This window comes from Electrona antarctica (genome assembly GCF_951216825.1).
Source record: "Electrona antarctica genome assembly, chromosome: 3".
Lineage (NCBI taxonomy): Eukaryota > Metazoa > Chordata > Actinopteri > Myctophiformes > Myctophidae > Electrona > Electrona antarctica.
In genome coordinates this window covers 51,699,694-51,715,501 of record NC_136808.1, presented here as the reverse complement: position 1 = coordinate 51,715,501, position 15,808 = coordinate 51,699,694, and the positions used below count along the sequence as shown (strand labels likewise).

Genomic DNA, 15,808 nt, shown 5'->3' with positions numbered 1-15,808 from the left:
GTGGGGTTAGGGTTACCTGTGTTGTCGAGGTTAGGGATAGGGTTACCTGTGTTGTCGAGCGCTCCCAGGATCCACAGCTGGTACATGGAGTTGAGCATGTTGTCTTCGGGCGGCGGGTCCATGAAGTGGAACTGCAGCAGGTCCTGGACGCCCAGAGACTTCAGCAGCAGCACCACGTTGGACAGGTTGGTCCGCTGGATCTCTGGGATGGTGGTGGTCAGCATCTCGTTCTTATAGGCACTCTGAGTGTACAGTCTGCAGGGAGGAGGAGGAGAGCGCCGCAAGAGAAGACAATAAACAGGAAGGGAGTTAAGGCTCATACATAGTCTGGATTTTCGGTGGTTAGGTGACCACCGAACTACAACATGATGTCACAAGCCACGGTGAAGAGCAAACCACCGCCACCGCTCCAGCCCTTTTTTTCAGCTCCGGTGGTCAGCTCACCACCGGAGCGGTGGTCACCTCACCACCGGAGCAGTGGTCACCTCACCACCGGAGCAGTGGTCACCTCACCACCGAAAATCCAGACTATGAATAGGCCTTTACTCTAAATCTCAATGACCTGCTGGAATTTTGTTCATTCATCATAAAGTAACAAACTGCACAGAGAGGGATGAGTTTACTTCATGCCACCCTGTTCGTTCTAGGTGCCACAAATGTGATTTATTACCATTATTACAAAGTGACAAAGCTATTGCAATGGAGAGGCACAGACAGGACACTTGCTTATCCTAGTAGTGTCTGTGAGCAGCCATTGTGATATGCTACCTAAGAGTGAAATGCCAAAGTTACCGTTAATCATTCAAGTTTTAACCTGGGTTAGCCCTCTCAGGTGTGCACTTAAATATTTAAGTGTGTGGTTGTATAAGGTTGAAGCTAGCTATGCTGTGTATTGGTTGTGTGTGTGTGTGTGTGTGTGTGTGTGTGTGTGTGTGGTCACAGCTAGGGAGGCCTTTGAGTGGGTAAATTATGCACACAAGTGGAATATGGCTTACTCTCTCCCCTCTATTTACCGCATATACCCATCAACCGCCAGTCAAAGCCCTCAGCTATACTCATTGTCAGGCTCACAAACCAATTCTTCACAGATCCACAGTTAGTTGTGTGTATGGGGGGGGTGGCGTGGGGGTGTATGGGGGGGGGTGGCGTGGGGGTGTATGGGGGTGGCGTGGGGGTGTATGGGGTGGCGTGGGGGTGTATGGGGTGGCGTGGGGCGGATTTCATGTCATGCTAGCTTTCATAAGCATCCCAGCTCATCAACGATGCAAAAGGTAGCACACATTTGTGTGCGAGTGTCACACACTGCATCTCTACTTAGCTAGCCAAATGTGGAAGACAGGGGGAGAAAGGTCTGGTGAATCCAGTGACAGGGCCTTTTGTGGTACATTTTCCACACTGTAAACAAAGTTAAACGGCATGAAATCCTCTGGGGATTAGAAAATCTGTCCCCCTCTCTTCCTCTGACAGTCTTGAAAGAATTGGACACGTCGCAGATCAGAGCCCTGCCAGGACACACCGTTTGAGAAGGAAGCTGATCTCCATCAGCCAGAGGATGAAAACACTCTGCTCAAAATGTCCTTATTTGGTTTTCTGCATTCGAGAGGATGCATAAAGACCTCCGCGAAATGCGAGGCTTAACCCATTTTGGGCGGGAACCCCTTTTGGTGTTCTAAGCATTATGTTATGCTTTAGCTATTGAAAAATAGCAGATCTACAAGCTCATAGCGCGGCACCGAGTGCCGCGCTATGAACTTGTAGGTCTGCTATTTTAGAAAAATCGTGAAAATGTCTTTAACTCAAATCTTTGCTTCTGGTGGGGGGGTCCCTGGAACAACATATTTTCAGATGGGGGTTGACGGCCAATTACATATAATTTTTGGTGTCCTTGACACGAAATATTGAGAACCACTGATACAGAAACATGAGGTTTTTCAGAAAAAAAATACATTTTAAATTTCGACGTCAGGCCTAAATGGCTTAACAGAGATTAGCGTGTTTCAGATGGTTTCATTCTTTATGTGGGCTGAAATAGTCATTAAATAAAAGGAGGAATAAGACGATTCAGTGGGTGGTTCCAGCCCTCAACAGGATGCTGCAAAGAAAATGGAATAGGACAAACTAGGGATGACTTCCTTTGTCAGAAGCACAACATATTCTATTCCACACCTTTTGCATTCCCTTCGCTATTTAACCCATTTAGGCCTGACGTCGAAATTTAAAAAATGTCTTTTTTAAAATGTCTTTTTTTCTGAAAACCCTCATGTTTCTGTATCAGTGGTGCTCAATATTTCATGTCAAGAACCCCAAAAGTTATATGTAATTGGCCGCCAACCCCCCCCCCATCTGAAAATATGGTGTTCCAGGGACCCCCCCAGAAGCAAAGATTTGAGTTAAAAACTGAAACTCTGAAAGAATATATATTCAAAGATTTGAGGCACATTTTCACGATTTTTCAAAAATAGCAGACCTACAAGTTCATAGCGCGGCACTCGGTGCCGCGCTATGAGCTTGTAGATCTGCTATTTTTCAATAGCTAAAGTATAACATAATGCTATAAACACCAAAAGGGATTCCCGCCCAAAATGGGTTAAAACACTGGTGATGACCTTCAAGGCAATGTCACACATCATGTCCTGAAGGTAACTTCGGGACTTGATGCATAGGCATTTTAAGAAAAGACTATAGCACTGTCTTATAAATCTGGAGGAACAACTGTAATTCTGTTCATTTCACAATACCAATATGTAATATTACTTAGGTGAATGGACTAACCATGTATTTATGATGTAAAGTATTTGATCTTATTTTGTGATATCTGTACATTTGTCTTTGCTTTTTGTATGTATATTATTCTGTGAGGATCCCAGGAAGAATAGCTCTTGCCAGGTGTAACAGCTAATGGTGATCCAAAATAAACTCAAACCACCCCTACCCAAGCAGGACTGAGGACGCCTGTCCCTAAAACAAGCAGGAAGCCTGTCCCTAAAACAAGCAGGACGCCTGTCCCTAAAACAAGCAGGAAGCCTGTCCCTAAAACAAGCAGGAAGCCTGTCCCTAAAACAAGCAGAAAGCCTGTCCCTAAAACAAGCAGAAAGCCTGTCCCCTGTCACCCTTGTAGTATGCAGTTGTAGTATGCAGACTACTATGCAGATATAATGTTGGTTACTTGTTCACATATTTGAACACGTGTGTATATTTAGATACTGTTTTGCTTGTCTACAAATGGATAAGTATGTCGTTTAGATAGCATGTTTAGACACATAGGGCGACTGTGGCTCAGGAGGTAGAGCAGGTCGTCTAATGATCCCTGGATCGGCGGTTCGAATCCCGGCTCCTCCTGTCCACGTGTCGAAGTGTCCTTGGGCAAGACACTGAACCCTACGCTGCCTCCAATGAGTTGGTCGGTGTGAGCTCGCCACCGTTGGTGTGTGAATGTGGGAAGTGAGGACGCTGGTGTCGACTGTTCGCTGCTTCACCTCCCAATGTATGAATGAATGAACCATTGTAAAGCGCTTTGAACACTTGGAAAAAGCGCCATAAAAATGCCATTCATTATTATTATACCCAGATATACTAGGCCATTTAGACCTATCGTAACATATATCTTTTTAACTTTCAATCAGGTCTAAACGGGCTAGCTACTGGAGCATTTAATTGATTTCTTTGCACTCCATTTACCTGACCATGTGGTTTGTTTACTAGGGTTAACCTGACCATATACGCTGTGGTTTGTTTACTAGGGTTAACCTGACCATATGCCCTGTGGTTTGTTTACTAGGGTTAACCTGACCATATCCCCTGTGGTTTGTTTACTAGGGTTAACCTGACCATATCCCCTGTGGTTTGTTTACTAGGGTTAACCTGACCATATCCCCTGTGGTTTGTTTACTAGGGTTAACCTGACCATATCCCCTGTGGTTTGTTTACTAGGGTTAACCTGACCATATCCCCTGTGGTTTGTTTACTAGGGTTAACCTGACCATATCCCCTGTGGTTTGTTTACTAGGGTTAACCTGACCATATCCCCTGTGGTTTGTTTACTAGGGTTAACCTGACCATATGCCCTGTGGTTTGTTTACTAGGGTTAACCTGACCATATGCCCTGTGGTTTGTTTACTAGGGTTAACCTGACCATATGCCCTGTGGTTTGTTTACTAGGGTTAACCTGACCATATCCCCTGTGGTTTGTTTACTAGGGTTAACCTGCCCATATGCCCTGTGGTTTGTTTACTAGGGTTAACCTGACCATATGCCCTGTGGTTTGTTTACTAGGGTTAACCTGACCATATCCCCTGTGGTTTGTTTACTAGGGTTAACCTGACCATATCCCCTGTGGTTTGTTTACTAGGGTTAACCTGACCATATCCCCTGTGGTTTGTTTACTAGGGTTAACCTGACCATATCCCCTGTGGTTTGTTTACTAGGGTTAACCTGACCATATCCCCTGTGGTTTGTTTACTAGGGTTAACCTGACCATAGACCCTGTGGTTTGTTTACTAGGGTTAACCTGACCATATACGCTGTGGTTTGTTTACTAGGGTTCATGGCATCATTTACTCTGATCTTGCACTTTGGAGGAGGAAAAAGGTGTGTCTGCAAAATGCCCAAATTGGATATTGAATATGTCAGACCTCAGAGTCAGAGATGAGTGCAAGTCAGAATCAAAAAGATTATTTTTCATGCCCCATAGAACAGTGATTTAACAGGGGAAAAGTATTAAGTGTGTGTGTGTGGTGTGTGTGTGCGTGCGCATGCATGCCTGGACTCCTGAAGTGTTACCTGTAACACTGCCCTGGGCCTGTGCGCCCTGCTCTGCCAGAGCGCTGGTTGGCGTTGGCCTGGCTGATGGGGTACACCTGCAGGGCGTCCATTCCTATGCGAGGGTTGAACACCTGGCCAAACAGACACCGACAAAAGTGAGTGAACAATAAAGAGGGAGTGTGTTAGCCTGGTCAAATTATTAACCCATTTTGGGTGGGAACCCCTTTTGGTGTTTTAAACATTATGTTATAATTTAGCTATTGAAAAATAGCAGATCTACAAGCTCATAGCGCGCCACCGAGTGGCGCGCTACGAGCTTGTAGATCTGCTATTTTTGAAAAATCGTTAAAATGTGGCGCAAATCATTGAATATATATTTCAGAGCGAATATTTTTAACTAAAATATTTGGAACTACATATTTTGAGATGGGGGTCCGTGGCCCAATAGAGATAATTCTGGGGGTCGTTGACATGAAAAAGGTTGAGCACCCACTGACATAGAAACAGGTTTTTTCAGAAAAATGTTAGGATTTAGTAGCCTTTTTTTAGCACAGTCCAAAATGGGTTAAAGAACAATTTAGAAACAAGAGAGCAGTTCAAAGTGGCTCACCTTGAGTTTACAGTATCCTGCATCCACGACAAACATGATTCCATCAACAGTCAACGACGTCTCGGCAATGTTGGTCGCTACAATGCATTTCCTCACTCCATCTGGTGCCTAACCATGTGTAGTAGAAGAAGAAGACATTAGAAACTAAGACGATTTCAATTAACTCCATTGCCTGGATATAGAAATGTAAACACAGAACATAAGAATGGAATATGCCTTCGAGGAACAACAAATCAGGATAAGGTGAGAGACCTTTTGGAAGATTTTTGCCTGTAGGTCAGAGGGCAGCTGGGAGTAGATGGGAAGTACAGCCAGAGCAGGAGCACTTTCCAGGTCCTCTAACCGCTCAATAATTTGATCTGAGGTCACCTGCGAGGGCACAGGTCAAAGGAACAGTGTTGAACAAGTTTACGGTTCACATAAAGTTCAATTTATTCTCTGAAGTATCATGGTGTTGGCGTGCCAAAAATAAATCTACAAGCTAGTGAGGCAACGTTTCAGCTTTTAGATCTGTCATGTTTGGCAACACCTTCATGCCAGAGCATAATAAAGTTGTAGTGGTTCTTCTGCCTCAGGGCTTTTCAATTGCAATCAGCATAATTATTTACATTTTTCTCATATTTTCTAATTTTTATAGACCCAAAACTGGTCAGTGCAATTCAGAATTGTGATGCACAGGGGCATTACATGTTTTGCCCCTGTGCATCACACGCTAATCGTACATTGGAGAGTTTTAGAAAGTTTCGCCATGGTTTCATGAAGTTGCTCCAGTTCTGTGGCTTTTGAGCTACATTTGTTGAGGTAAGATGAACCATACTTAAAAAAGAATATGTAAAATAAAAGTAAAAAGTATTTGTATTCTGGTCTTGGTATATACGTAATCATAGGTTACGTAACTTACGTTGACAACAAGAAAACAATAAACCTATATACAGGCCTTATCCTTTAACTCATACATTGGCAACTGGCGGCCCGGGGGCCACATGCGGCTCCCACCATCACTTAATGTGGCCCGCAGGTTAATACCAGAATACTGATATATTGTTTATTTCAACTAATTACTAGTATTAAAATGTTATTGTCTTTTTTATGTGTCCAATGTATTTGTATTAAGTTCATAAAGTTAACATAACTATAACAAAATGCATTTGAAATTAAATACAAATGTTACTTTTCAGGATTCCAATTAAAAAATAGCAAAAAAATATTCAGCATTTCAATTCAAATATAAATAGCTGATCTACAAGCTCAAAACGCGCCGCACTGCGGCGCGTTTTGAACTTGTAGATCGGCTATTTTTGCTATGACAGCAATATGCAATGTGGCCTTCTGGAGTGAGTGTGGAAATATAGTGGCCCTCTCCATCGTCAAAGTTGCCCATCCCTGCTTTAACTATTTAAGACCTATAAACTACGTATGACAATGTGTCATTGTACAACGCATTGCTATGCAGTATGCACCATGTTGTGAGCTTGTAGATCTGATATTTTTCTATGTTTGTGTGACACTGTAGTATGACGAAGTATAAGGTTTCTGCCTGACAGCAACGATATGAGTGTGGCAGAAGCAGCATGGTGGCCACCAGGGCGGCGCCTCACCTCGATGTCCTCCTGCCCAGGCATGAAGATGAGGATGTCTCCTGACATCCCACTGAGGTGGATCTGAAGAGCCTGCTTCACTGACGCCTCCACATAGTCTTCCTGAGGTGTCTGCACAGCACAGCACATCACATAGATAGGAAACCATCAAAATAAGCAACTACACGAAAAACACTTCAAAGACAGTGAGTTGTGTGAGCTTCAACACTGCAAAAGTGTTCATTTAAGTATTTTAAGTGACAATCAACATATCAGTTTTTAAAAGACTTTGAATATTGTTGAGGAAATAATCATCTGATAATATAATGTGACCTAGTGTCTTTTGCAGATATAGATGAGTGACTGATGGGGGGTTACTAGGGTTAGCTTAATGTAAATCGCTCTGGATTAAGAGCGTCTGCTAAATGCCTAAATTGTAAAATTGTAAATTGTTAGGAATTGTCGCTCTCCGTTGCCGATCACACAGGAGCTTAGGAGATACTAGGCCGGGTTTAATATTTTTCCCGGATTTGGCTCATTTTAATTCCCGGGAATTTGCCGACGTTTTCCCGGGCTCCCACGGGTTGTCGATCGACTCTAGAGTGGTGTGGCTATTGTTAGCTGCTACACACACATTCACAACAACATCCGGTACGTCCGGAAAAGGGGTCTGTGTTTATAAATCGAATGGGCGCTATAATGTAATGGATTAAATAACCCCGGGCAATTAAAGTGTTAAATACCGCCCGCGCCGCCAACATTTACGTTGGGTCCCGCTGGCTCCCGTTCCCGTTGCAGCCCTCGAGTGTGATCCATATAAATATCATCAAACATGTTTGAAAATGATGGGAGGGTTCAGATTGGATATTTGACCACTCACAGATCAGGGGGAAAAACGCACTGTGTGTGCAAACTCCTTTAGTGTAATTTCTAACAAGAAAGAAACTCTGGGACGACGGGTCCCGAAGCCATTTCCCGGGCGGGAAATTACGTGAGCTGTACCCGGGAATCCCAGATCCCGGGAACCTGGGATTAACCATGCTATGCCTATTCAAAACAATAATTTAACTAAAAAGATACCTTGCTGAACAAGATGTCCACTGGGAATGTTCTTCCTGGAATGTGGAATATGGGGACATTGCCAAAGAATGCTGCAAATTTATCCGAGTCCATGGTAGCGGAGGTGACTATGAGCTTCAAGTCAGAACGTCTGGACACAACCTGAAGGTCAAGGGTTAACAGAAAAGTGTAAAAATGAAAACAAAACGCAACAAGTCACAAGTCAGCAGTATGAACTACAGTAATAACAAGACGCCACTACCACAAAGACAAAAATGTGTCATAAGTTGCATCATTATTATTCACACGGCTGACATTTTGCTCTCAATTAATACAGGTGTGTAATACCCCCACGGTGTGACTTAACACATTTTTGGCGGGAACCCCTTTTGGTGTTTTAAACATTATGTTATAATTTAGCTATTGAAAAATAGCAGACCTACAAGTTCATAGCGCGCCACCGAGTGGCGCGCTATGAACTTGTAGGTCTGCTATTTTTTGAAAAATCGTGAAAATGGGCCTCAAATCTTTGAATATATATTATTACAGAGCGAACATTTTAACTAAACATCTTTGCTTCTGGGGAGGTCCCTGGAACAACATATTTTCAGATGGGGGGGCAGAGGCATATTACATATAATTTTTGGGGTGCTTGACATGAAATATTGAGCACCACTGATACAAAAACATAAGGTTTTTCAGGAAAATGTCAGGACTTTTTTAATTTTGACGTCAGGCCTAAATGGGTTAATACTCAGTGATGGGAAACCCCAGAGAATTAACCCATTGTGGACGGGAACCCCTTTTGGTGTTTTAAATAAGCATTATGTTATACTTTAGCTATTGAAAAATAGCAGATCTACAAGCTCGTAGCGCGCCACTGAGTGGCGCGCTACGAGCTTGTAGGTGTGCTATTTTTGAAAAATCGTGAAAATGTGGCACAAATCTTTGAATATAATTATATTCTTTCAGAAGACTTTTTATTTATTTCGACGTCAGGCCTAAATGGGTTAAATAAGAGCAAAATGGCTGGCGTGTGAATATGGTTAATTCAATGGGTGTTATTGTGGTCCTGACCTCACGTAGTAGGCCGAACAGCACGTCGGTGTTCAAGGAGCGCTCGTGAGCCTCGTCCATGATGACGGCGCTGTAGTGGTCCAGATCCGACTCCCTCAGAGACTCCCTGAGCAGGATACCATCCGTCATGTACTTGATCACGGTTTTCTCTGACGTGCAGTCCTCGAAACGGATGGCATAGCCCACCTGCAGCACATGTCAGAACCATCAACTAACTGGACCAACCTTTGTTTAACCACTAGATGGCAGTGTTGAGCAGCATATGATTCCATAACAGCAATAAGAAGATGCAAGCATTTTAGACTTTAGAGTATATATGAATAGAGATGACCCGGAGGAAACCCTGAGGAGAAATGGACATAGTGGCCGAATTTGTTATTGCAGCGCTGGCCCAAACACATGAACGCGCTGGTCCGTTGACTATCATTGTGCACGTTCACGATGACACGTGAACGCCGTTTCATACGTGAACGCACGTGAACGCGTGCAATGATAGTCAACGGCAGCGCGTTCATGTGTTTGGGGCAAATCCATCCCAGAATGCACTCTGTTCCTACCCGGAAGGAGGAGTGAAATCGCCTCATGCGCTTTAGAGCAACTTAATGCAAGTGGATGGGAGGAGAACTCGGGTGCCGTCTCTATCCATATATACTCTAAGATTTAGACGAGTAGATAAATGGATAAGCGGACAGATAGAGAAGCTTTCACCATAATGGCTGCTGCCGTCTTACCTCCTCTCCCAGGTTACTGCCCAACTCTTCACTGACTCTCTTTGCCACGCTCATGGCTGCCACCCTGCGGGGCTGGGTGCAGCCGATCATGCCGTAGCAGGTATAACCGTCCTCGTGGAGGTACTGGGTGAGCTGGGTGGTCTTCCCACTGCCCGTCTCCCCCACCACAATTACTATGCTATTGTCCCTGTGGGAGAAAACGAAAAAAGACACACATGTAAGATGTAACACGATATACCCTACAGTTTGTACACATGTATAGACTACCAGTAAGACGCCTTAACCCATTTAGGCCTGACGTAAAATAAATAAATAAGTCTTCTGAAAGAATATATATTCAAAGATTTGTGCCGCATTTTCACAATTTAAAAGAAATAGCAGACCTACAAGCTCGTAGCGCGCCACTCGGTGGCGCGCTATGAGCTTGTAGATCTGCTATTTTTCAATATCAGATAGTATAACATAATGCTTAGTTAAAACACCAAAAGGGGTTCCTGTCCAAAATGGGTTTTAAGGGTGGAGAAGCGACCGCAGGCCATGGGGAAACAACAGACTTGTACACACAGGACGTCCCTGGCAGTCAAATTGACAAAAGCTATCTTTATAATCTTAATACTTAGGCCCAAACAAACTATTTTATAAGAACAATATTGATGTAACTAAGAGATTCGACGAGTTAGCTATATTTTATATACACAGATTTAGAAGGAATAAGCAAAAGTCGTGATGCGACATTTCCTGGTTTAATGCGGGAAGTCGCTTAAAGCTCCGCTTTGACAGCTTCACGTGACAGCTTAGCGTTTCAGGCAAGCGTAACGGAAGTGCATTTAATACAGGCAAGCACTCTCTATGGTTGGCCCATAGAAAGCTATGAATCACTCTCTATGGTTGGCCCATAGAAAGCTATGAAGCACTCTCTATGGTTGGCCCATAGAAAGCTATGAAGCACCCTCTATGGTTGGCCCATAGAAAGCTATGAAGCACTCTCTATGGTTGGCCAATAGAAAGCTATGAAGCACTCTCTATGGTTGGCCCATAGAAAGCTATGAAGCACTCTCTATGGTTGGCCAATAGAAAGCTATGAAGCACCCTCTATGGTTGGCCCATAGAAAGCTATGAAGCACTCTCTATGGTTGGCCCATAGAAAGCTATGAAGCACTCTCTATGGTTGGCCCATAGAAAGCTATGAAGCACTCTCTATGGTTGGCCCATAGAAAGCTATGAAGCACTCTCTATGGTTGGCCCATAGAAAGCACTCTCTATGGTTGGCCCATAGAAAGCACTCTCTATGGTTGGCCCATAGAAAGCACTCTCTATGGTTGGCCCATAGAAAGCTATGCAAGCGCACTCTATGGTTGGCCCATAGAAAGCTATGCAAGCACTCTCTATGGTTGGCCCATAGAAAGCACTCTCTATGGTTGGCCCATAGAAAGCTATGAAGCACTCTCTATGGTTGGCCCATAGAAAGCACTCTCTATGGTTGGCCCATAGAAAGCACTCTCTATGGTTGGCCCATAGAAAGCACTCTCTGTGGTTGGCCCATAGAAAGCACTCTCTATGGTTGGCCCATAGAAAGCACTCTCTATGGTTGGCCCATAGAAAGCACTCTCTATGGTTGGCCCATAGAAAGCACTCTCTATGGTTGGCCCATAGAAAGCACTCTCTATGGTTGGCCCATAGAAAGCACTCTCTATGGTTGGCCCATAGAAAGCTATGAAGCACTCTCTATGGTTGGCCCATAGAAAGCTATGAAGCACTCTCTATGGTTGGCCCATAGAAAGCACTCTCTATGGTTGGCCCATAGAAAGCACTCTCTATGGTTGGCCCATAGAAAGCTATGAAGCACTCTCTATGGTTGGCCCATAGAAAGCTATGAAGCACTCTCTATGGTTGGCCCATAGAAAGCACTCTCTATGGTTGGCCCATAGAAAGCACTCTCTATGGTTGGCCCATAGAAAGCTATGAAGCACTCTCTATGGTTGGCCCATAGAAAGCACTCTCTATGGTTGGCCCATAGAAAGCTATGAAGCACTCTCTATGGTTGGCCCATAGAAAGCACTCTCTATGGTTGGCCCATAGAAAGCTATGAAGCACTCTCTATGGTTGGCCCATAGAAAGCTATGAAGCACTCTCTATGGTTGGCCCATAGAAAGCACTCTCTATGGTTGGCCCATAGAAAGCACTCTCTATGGTTGGCCCATAGAAAGCTATGAAGCACTCTCTATGGTTGGCCCATAGAAAGCACTCTCTATGGTTGGCCCATAGAAAGCACTCTCTATGGTTGGCCCATAGAAAGCTATGAAGCACTACAGGCAAAGCGAGTACAGGAAGTGTGACAGGCTTCCTGCACGGTTTTCATAGTAACTGCGACTTGCGGTCGCAATAATAGTATATAGTAGCACTATACTATGTGTCGCAATTAAGCCCATAAATGGAGATCCCTGATTTATGTCAGAACCTGTTCTGACATTCCATATGTTGATTCTTCCCCATCCATCTTTCCTATTTGATGTCTGTCCATATAAACTCTAGACGGACCTGCCCCAAAGTTACTTGTGCAGCCACGCCCGGCAGCCGGCGAAGATTAGAGTTCTCAACAGGCCCGAAAATTAAGTCCCGGCCCTACCTGGGCCCTCATCCAACCCTGTACACTCAAGACACTGCCCCCGCTGCCACCCTTAGATCTCCATATACGGAACTGACCTGTTCTGACATTCCATATGTTGACCTCATCAAACCCGGTACACTCAAGACACACTCCATATCTCGCCCTCAGGCGTCTTACTGGTACATAATAGTATTGTTAAGCAAGTATTTCATAAGTACCTTATGATGTTCAGAAGTTGTTGTCTGACAGCAAATATAGGCAAGTACTGTCTTTGCTCCAAGAGGGTTTTCGTTTTAGCAAAGTGACTGGTGGCCTCACTTTTATCTTTCATGTGGTCTGCAAATTTCTGCTCTGTTCTGTTTGACAAAAAGAAAATACATTGTAAAATATGGGAAAACCAGCACTACAGTTTTTAACCAATTAACCAAATTAAACCTGGCGTCTTTTATTTTGGACATGTCATTGTATCCACATTTCTTTCCAAAAATGTCAAGATTTAATCAAAGAAAAAAAAGGTAACATAGCTAGTTAAAACACAACAAAACATAGAATAGGATGTTCATTACCTGTAGTCTACTTTGCCATCCTCGCCCACTTTGGACCCAGGATCGTCATCTTTCTTCTTGATGCCCATAATGTCCCCCAACTTTGTACCTGCCAGTTCCCAGTGTTTGTGCTGTGCCTGAAAACATAGCCATAAGCAGTTATTTCCATACAAATACTTCACCAAATGAAGAAAACAAAGACGAGTACCGGCAGTTCCTTCTGTTGTTTTTTACTTCTATGATTATGAGTGTCAAATGAACACTCAAGGGCCTTTAATCTTGTTTTGTGTGTTTTATGAAATTATGGTTTCAATGTTATGTTAAATGTATGCATTTGTATGTATTTCATTCTCGTCTTCATTTTTGTTTAGATTTTTATGTTGCAAATGGAGATGCTCATGATCTCACAATAAAACACCATGTTATGCGTTAAAAAAAACATTAAGCGCAATAGACAGGTCTACTATTTAAAATGAATGTAATGTAAATCTGCTGTGATAATTGTAATGCAGTATTGTAAACTGTAATTACTGAATATCTAACATCAATTATGGATAGATAGTGAGACATTAGATAGAAGCCAATTAAATCATCTTTTCAGAGCCGCTCTTCATAATTCCTGAAATTGTATCTTCGGTGCAGCAAACTCTACTTTAAATAAAGACCACACTGTCCTACTGTACCTTCTTGCGTTCTTTCTGCTCACGATGTTTGCGAACCAGCTGGCTGCCCTTCCGAGAGATGATGGCCATGTCAGATGTGGGATCTTTCACAGGAATGACAGGTTCCGGCTGAAACAACAACACACACACCACTGTTGGATTGACATGAATTTGAAATGAACCAATATAACCGGTGCTTACGGCTGCAAGTTAACACACGTTAACACACGTTAGCAACATGTTAACACACATTAGCAACACATTAGCTTACAGTTAACTTAGTTAACTTACCTGCTTGGTGAAAACTATTCTTCCATCCAGGAAAGGAGGCACTAGGTTGTGGACCAACAAGTGAACCTTGGCAGCGTTGTCTTCCTCAAAGTCATCGTCCACCTCCAGCCTCTGCACCACCCCGCTGGTAAGCATACGATTTGTCTCCCAACGCTCATTATCCTGAAAGAAACACAGACACGCGTAGCTGGCTTTACTAAAAAGACCAATCAACTCTGCTCAGACATGGCCTGGGCCATGGCTCAGCGGTCCAGGCACCTTGGCTGGTAATCCAGTCTGGCAGTGTGCCGCGGGTTCGACTCCCGATCCCGACAGCCTTTACTGCATGTCATCCCCCCCATCTCTCTCCCCCCATTTCCTGTCAGCCTACTGTCTGTCCCTCCATAAAAAATATAAAATAAAGGCGAAAGCCACAAAAAAAAACATAAAAAAAAAAAACTCTGCTCAGACAAACACTTCTCCCTCAAACACTTAGAATAAATGTATGTGTGTATACCACAAACGTACAAATGAATCAATGAATCTGTAACAGGACAAATAAATGATCAAAACAAGCAGCCAGGGAGACGTGATGACGTACCTCATTGATTTGTCGTCTGTGCGCAGATATACGTTTCTGTGTCTGCTTCTGAAGGATCTGCTCTCTCTTCTTCACATATTCTTCAGAGGTGGAAGTCAGAGCGTTGTGGAACTCATCAGAGCCTTCATCCATCATGTACCAGTCTCTGTCAGCTTGCTGTAAACGATGGTGACAGAAAGATTACAGAAAGACAAGACAAAGTTCCCCATTAAAAAAAAATCACACCTGTGTGAACTGAGTGGTGTAAGGTCTGATCAGCTCTGATCTGACGTCATGTCTGACGTAATGAAATCACACCCGGGTGAACTGGGTGACCGTAGCAACCATGCTCATTTTTTGGTACGAACAGACAGACAGACAGACAGACACGTAAACTAACAAAGCCAGTCGTAGGAGTGGTTTACACCACTCAAAAAGGGTAATTCAGCTAGATAAACAGAGGCAAAAATGACATCACATCATAATATGTTTGAATTCACACATGACTATATTAACCCATTTAGGCCTGACGTCGAAATTTAAAAAATAATCTTTTTAAAATGTATTTTTTTCTGGAAAAACCTCATGTTTCTATATCAGTGGTGCTCAATATTTCATGTCAACGACCCCAAACATTATATGTAATATGCTGCCGACCCCCATCGGTGCCGCGCTATGAGCTTGTAGATCTGCTATTTTACAATAGCTACAAGTATAACATAATGCTTAAAACACCAAAAGGGGTTCCCGCCCAGAATGGGTTAAGGACCTAGCTGAGTTATTCAAATGTTTGACTGTCAAGAAAACATATGACTGACGAGTTTAATCCGAGAAAGTGATTCAGAGATTGACAGAGACACGCAGGAACGCGTTCATGCACGAAGGGGTGCCATTGTGGGGGATGAGTGTTGGAGCCAGTTAGGTGCTCACAACCGCATATACCTGTATTTTAAAATGCCAAGTTGACTGACATCTGTGGTGTGGATACAACCGGAGTGCTAGTGTAGGAACAATTCACAGAGGGGCAGATTGGCCAAAGTAATGATATGGAACGTACAGGGTCGGAACTGTTGTGGGCCTGAGGCATAAGCATGGACAGAGTCAAATCAGAGGATTTATAAATGAAGATGAAGATTAGGACCTAGTAGGGTTGTGTTCTACTGTAACTCTCACCACACACACACACAGTGACACACACACACACATTATGTCAAGCACTCAAGCAGGACAATTACCTTCTGATCTTCCTCCCACTGCTCCTTCTCTTCCTCATTATCAAACATAATTCCCTCCTCACCACCCTCCTTCCTGCCTGAGCCATAAAAGAG

At 43.5% G+C, this 15,808-nt stretch overlaps 1 protein-coding gene across 1 annotated transcript in view; it reads right to left on the bottom strand.

The window, feature by feature from the left end:
- Positions 1–15,808, bottom strand: part of dhx38 (DEAH (Asp-Glu-Ala-His) box polypeptide 38) — a 41,352-nt gene that overhangs the window by 19,412 nt on the left and 6,132 nt on the right. Inside the window, 14 exon segments of the mRNA XM_079497344.1 lie at positions 47–255; positions 4,780–4,892; positions 5,372–5,479; positions 5,624–5,740; positions 6,970–7,080; positions 8,029–8,169; positions 9,085–9,270; positions 9,816–10,002; positions 12,642–12,779; positions 12,990–13,105; positions 13,652–13,759; positions 13,922–14,083; positions 14,502–14,657; positions 15,716–15,792. Of these exon segments, the coding sequence (XP_079353470.1) occupies positions 47–255; positions 4,780–4,892; positions 5,372–5,479; positions 5,624–5,740; positions 6,970–7,080; positions 8,029–8,169; positions 9,085–9,270; positions 9,816–10,002; positions 12,642–12,779; positions 12,990–13,105; positions 13,652–13,759; positions 13,922–14,083; positions 14,502–14,657; positions 15,716–15,792 (1,929 nt within the window).